At 45.5% G+C, this 6,000-nt stretch overlaps 1 protein-coding gene across 1 annotated transcript in view; it reads right to left on the bottom strand.

Annotated features, from left to right (window-relative positions):
• Window positions 1-2,834: 2,834 nt before the first annotated feature.
• The window catches only part of si:ch211-267e7.3 (ADAMTS-like protein 2), a 109,414-nt gene continuing 106,248 nt past the window's right edge, over window positions 2,835-6,000 (bottom strand). The window contains exons 17-18 of the mRNA XM_048602316.1: window positions 3,756-3,900; window positions 2,835-2,950 (exon numbers count right to left, since the gene is read on the bottom strand). Coding sequence (XP_048458273.1) covers window positions 2,835-2,950; window positions 3,756-3,900 — 261 coding nt within the window. The remainder of the gene's footprint in view (window positions 2,951-3,755; window positions 3,901-6,000) is intronic.

The following is a 6,000-nucleotide window of genomic DNA, read 5'->3' as shown; positions in this document are numbered from 1 at the left end:
CAGTGGTTAGCGCTGCTGCATCACAGCAGCAGGGACCCAGGCTCGATTCTAGCCTCGGGTGACTGTCTGTGTGGAGTTTGCACGTTCTCCCCATGTCTGTGCGGGTTTCCTCCGGGTGATCTGGTTTCCACTCACAGTCCAAAGATGTGCAGGTTATGTGGATTGGCCGTGCTCAATTGCCTGTAGTGTCCAGGGATGTGTAGGTTTGGTGGATTAGCCATGGGAAAGTGAGAGGGTCAATGTGGACTTGATGGGCCAAATGGCCTGCTTTCACACTGTAGGGATGCTATGAAACATCTTGAGACATTTTTGTCCACATTAGCGGTGCTATATAAATGCTAACATGCTAGAAGTTGGGCTTGGAGTAAAAGAGACCAAGTCTTACGTTATTGGGATAGGGTTAGAGATTCCAGGTTCACCAGCCTCCAGTGATGCTAACACTACCTTGTAAGGCAGGGAGAAGTATCATTTGGACAGGTTGGGGAGTTATATAAATCTCGGTGTGAATGTGAACTGGTGAAAGCAGGCTAAACGCTGCCACAACTGTTGGAACATGCATAAACACAGAGGGTGGAGCTCCAATTCAGAACCTGATAGATGGTGTGAAAGAAAGCTTAGTGATGGTCTATTCCTGCCCAAAAGATGACAGTTACTAATCAACCAATTGGCGGTAGAAAAGATGAAGCCAATCGGCACTTAGTCTAAAGAGCTAATCGAGTGTCTAATCACTAAGTAGCATCCAGGAAGGTGCTCCTCTGTGGGCACGTACCAGAATGAAAAACACAGCTGGAGAAATGATCATTGCATTCTGTCCTGAGCTTGACTGGGATCTGCTGACCAGCATTCTGGGAGAAATAAGTCTGGCTACTGGATTAAATATTACAGTGCTTTCTTTTGCATTTTCCTTGACGCAAACTGGTCCAACCAATGGTCTGTAGTTCCAGTGGGTACCATAGCAGACAGGGGAACAGTCCTGGGATTTTCTTAGTCTATATAACTTGTGGTATGGATCCTTCATCAGGGCAGCTCAACAATGTCACATCCCCCAACAAAACAGGAGCCACTCAAAAAGTCACTGTTATTTATTGCTGTACAAAATACTTCTAATAATATAGCTACAGTACATCAATAATCTGTTACTGTAAAATAATTCTAAAGAGTCGCTGTACAATTACACTTGGGAGCATGTGATAACGTCTAGTTGTCATATATTAAAGCTACATCATACTATCAGAAATACGTCCCCGAACTTCGCTTCATGAGGAGTGTTAACTTCACCTTCCAAAGCAGACCTGTGCATAGCAACACCCTCAAGGAGCTTTCTGCTGTCGAACACCGTCAGCTCTCACTCTGGTTGCGCTCGGCTCTCCCCCAGTGTCACTTGGGATCAAAATGTGTCAGGCATGAATCACGCGATCGGCGTGTGGCATCAGTGCCTGGAACCTCGCCCTCTTCAGCGATGACGTCCTGTGACTCATGTGCCTGGTTCTGCATCTTCTGGTGATCTCCAACGAGTTGCTAACTTTATCGTGGGTTGCACTGACACACGTTTCAGTCTGTGGGCAACCCAACTGAAATGCCTTCTGGTGATTTCCCCATTACCTGCATGATACTTAAGTGTTGAGAATGGTCCAGGGTGCCCCAAGTTGGCAAATCAGAGTGGTGCACCATCTTTTAATGGAATGCCTGACTCAACCCTTCTCTGTCAAGTTATCCCAGATTCTAGGTGGCTACAGAGAGGTGAGGGGGTGGGTCAGGAAGATTCAAGACGGACAGTGCCTCTCTGGTTCCTTGTGATTATTTGCTCTCGCAAAGTGAAAGGGAAGATTTCAGATCGATAGCTTGTTGTAATTCTTGTTTGTAAAGGAATGCAAGGTCCCAAAGGTGAGAGGAACAGTCAAACGCAGAGCTAGGGTGGGGGTGTGGGGAAGGATGGGGTTAGTTGGATTGTGGAGAGATTGAAGAAAAGAAAAATTAATGCAGTACTAATTTTTTCCCTCCAGGTGGCTCTAGAAAGGCTTGTAAACAATATGGAGTACAGTACTTGTTGTAATGGTTGGAGGTGACCAGGCATTCAAATTAGTACTGGACCAATTTTTAATTTGAATATTATTCACAAGTCCCTTAACTGTATCAGGTCATGCCTCTTACCTCAGTCCGGATGCTGTTTGTATTATTTAACTGCTTATGACTGGCATATAACCAAGACTTCAGAATCTGAAAATCTTTAGATGGCTGTTGCCCCAATGGCCTCTTCACAGACCCTCACTCATAATATTCAAAGATCTAAGCACCCACCTTAATTAACTATTTCACCTTGTCTTACTAAGACCCGGATCGTCATTGGGACTGGGTTGGTACACACTTTGTTTCCAGCGTGGATCAGCTGTCAGGAGAATAGGAACACTGGCCATTTTGGAAGGTAGAGGTAGTGGAGGGCAATGGGGGAGGGTCCAATTCACTGACAGAGACTCACAAAAGGTCCCAGGAGTGGGGTCTGTGCAGATTTTAGGAGCTGTTGGAGGTCGGGTTGGGGCTGTGAAGTAATGGGAATGAACACATCATCTTCCAATACAACGGAGAGAGAAAGAAGAAGAGGCAGAGCGGTATTCCAGTCACAAGACGAAGTAACATGTGGTATGTGGTGTACTGTGCATTTTTTTTTCACGTTTTGCAGTGTTGCTTGTTCGTATTGACTGGGAATGGTGATGAACCTCAACCCCTTCCTCCCAATCCCTCCGCACTTGCACTTCCCCCCCACCCAACTGAAAAAAGGGACTGTGTATTTTGTGTTATTCCCTGCAGGATTGTGGCCCTGAAGGTCACCAGTGGCGTTATGCCCTGTTCTTACAGGATCTGCAGCAGGCCTTCCTGTAGTACCAGTGTGTGCACAGTTTCACCTTCAACACCAACGCACAGTTGGCCGTCACTTTGTCCTGACAGTTGTCATCTGCAAGGCAAATGAACAAGAGGAGATTTACCACGGAGAACGAGATGCCATTTCACCACCTCCCTTGCACGTACATCCCGTCCTGAAAATCCCACACTGAGTGTTGCCAACTTTGGGTAGACCATTTCCACCAAGCTTTCCCACCTGTGACCTGTGACCTCCTAACTGTCCGCCCCAAAACTCTTGCCATTGGTCACCCACCATCTCCATCCCTGTGGCATAAGACCTCACACTCAACGGGAAAGTTATCGAGCCCTTTGTTATCTAATTGGATAATTCTTCACTGTCAGTCAAATCATGTAGCTCGCCCACCTCCAATACCTCAGTAATTAGCAAATTAAAGCCTTCATTAAACATTTTGGTGACAGCACACTGCCTTATTGCACTCCTTTCTTCACTGGAAAAACATCTGATTGTATCTCTTCATACTGGTGTTGCTGTTTGGTCCCAATACAGCCTCTTTCTCACCGGAATGATTAAAAAATTGAATTGGATTTAATCCCAGGGGTATACTCGATTGGCAATTTAAACCCAGGGGGGTATTGGATTGGGCAAGTAATCCCCAGAGCAGGTAATTCGACTGGTGATTAATCGGGGAAAGGTAGATTGGGAATTTGTCAAGGAGAGTGATAGTGTATTGTGGATTTGTCTCGTTGAGGGGTTACTAGATTGGTGGTTTAATCCTGGGGATTATTGGATTGGCGATTTAATTGTTGGTGGGTATTGGACTGGGAATTTAATCCTGTGGGGTACTGTGTTGGGGGTGTAATTGTTTAGAGGTGGGGTATATTTTGGCCATCCTTACCTGGTGCGTCTGTGGGACAGAGCTGAACCTCACACGTCTCTTTTGCCTCCGGCTTTGTGGATGGATCGCAGCCTTGTCCAACTTCATCTCCCTGGTAACATTTCACTTCACGAACTCGGACTCCACTGCCACAGGTTTTACTGCACTGTGCCAGATAAAGACAGCAGTTAGTTGTTGAGTCAGCTCCAAATACACGTCGCTGAATGCAAGTGTGTGGCCAAGTGACAAAGATCCATCACAAACAGAAAGTGTTTTGGTTGTCAAATTGGATTCGAATGCCCAGGAACAGACCATTTTCTCAGTGGCTGCAGGAAGCATTCACTGCTCAAACTTAAAACAATTTCATTCCACCCAGGTCCACAAGCACTTCTGTTCTTGTGTTTGGCCAATGCAGAGCACAACTCTCCTCCAACAACCCAATCAGGCCCTCCAACATCAGGTACAGAATAGGTTAGATGTAAAGTTACTGTCCTATGCATTGCCCCAACAAGTAGCTACAGGTGAGATATAGAATACAATGAATGTGGGATTCAGCCACTTCTACATTCTCTCAGACAGGCACAGAATAAGCTGCATGCATTATACAAGTACCTTCATCATGTGCTCAAAGCAACACGTCTACAGTATCTCGGGTTGTGGCTGTCTGCACATCCACTGTCCCCTCCCCACATCTTTAAGTAATGTGCTTCAACATCTTGACTACTGTAACGCTATTTCGTTTACATCTGGCCATAGCAGGTTCTCAAATACCTTTCACTTCTCTAGTGCAGTGTCTAACACCTCTCTCTTCACACGCTCATTCTAGACTGATGTCTTCTCTCTTAGCGATGTCATGTGATCAGTTACAGCATCATGATTTCTGTGAATCTCACCATACTACATGACCAAGCTGACAGATTAATGTGCATTGTATCCCTCATGTCACTTTCCTACTCTTTCCCTGAAACCATTAATTCACATTGGGGCAGAGAGGGACTGATTCGCAATTGTAAAGTCACTGACCTATTGGTTAAGAGCTACAGTTTACAGCAACTGATGAGGGGAGGATAAACCAGTTTTCTTCAGGCTTCAGTGTCTTTATTGCAGAGCAGAAACACAGCTCTTCCCTTCCTGGAAATCCGACGGCTTCTCACCCAAACATTCACACCCAGCTGCCCGGGAGCCAATCACATTGTTGTTGGTGGGCAGAAGGCCTTTGTCGTTATAACAGGTCATCATCCCGCAGACCATTCAGCTACTTGTTGCTGGCTGAATCACCATTCATGCACAAAGCCTGGCTCCAGCTTGTTTGCTACTACTCTTGGAACAAGCTACAGTGTAAACAGCACTCACAATGAGGTCAGGTAATTGCTTTTGAAAAGTGCTATAAACCTTGGTTTCTAAAAGAATCCTTTTCCCATGTCAGTCCACAATCAAAAATACAAAGAAAGAAAAAGGTACAGTTTTACATGGTACTGTTTACCTCCTTTGAGGAAGGATATAAATGCTTTGGAAGCAGTACAGAGAAGGTTCAGCAGATTATTACCTGGAATTTGGGTACATTGTCTTATGAGAAATAGTTAGACGATCTAGGTTTGTATCCATTAGAGTCTAAAAGAGTAAGAGATGACTTGACTGAAACATATAAGATCCTGAGGGACTTTGTCAGATTGGACATGGAGAGAATGTCCCCTCTAATGGGAGAGAGTGTACTGTTTAAAAACTAGTGTCTTCCCATTGAAGAGGGAAGGGAGGCAACTTTTTTTCCTTCAGAGGGTCATGAGTTTTTGGATGTTTTTCCTGAAAAGGTGGTAGAATCAGTCTCTGAATATATTTAAGGCAGAGGTAGATAGCCTTTTGTTAAGCAAGGGGTTGACAGGTTATCAAGGGCAAGTGGGAACAGGAGGAGGAGGTTATAATCAGATCACCCATGATTTTATTGGATGGCAGGGCAGGCTTGAAGGGCGAAACGGCCTACTCCTGTGCATTATGTTATACGACATGATTCAGAAAACGGTATGGGTTAACCTCGTTTCCTCTCCACAAGCAGTGAAACTGTTTGTAGGGTTGGCAGGAGACTGGGACTGTGGCAATAACTGCTCCAGGTTAAGCTCTGTGAAAGGAGTATGCGATCAACACTGCCGCTCAGGACGTTCTTTTTAACACAGCAAAGGTATGCAGCCTAAGCTGGGATCCTGCTTCCTAGAGCACTCCGGTGGGACAGGGTCCGCTGGGCAGAGGTAGGTAACAGGTAACCAGCAGACAC

The sequence above is a fragment of the Rhincodon typus genome, chromosome 10, assembly GCF_021869965.1.
Source record: "Rhincodon typus isolate 14 chromosome 10, sRhiTyp1.1, whole genome shotgun sequence".
In the NCBI taxonomy this organism is placed as follows: Eukaryota; Metazoa; Chordata; class Chondrichthyes; order Orectolobiformes; family Rhincodontidae; genus Rhincodon; species Rhincodon typus.
Note: the sequence above shows the minus strand (reverse complement) of the source record. Positions and strands in the feature narration are given on the sequence as shown.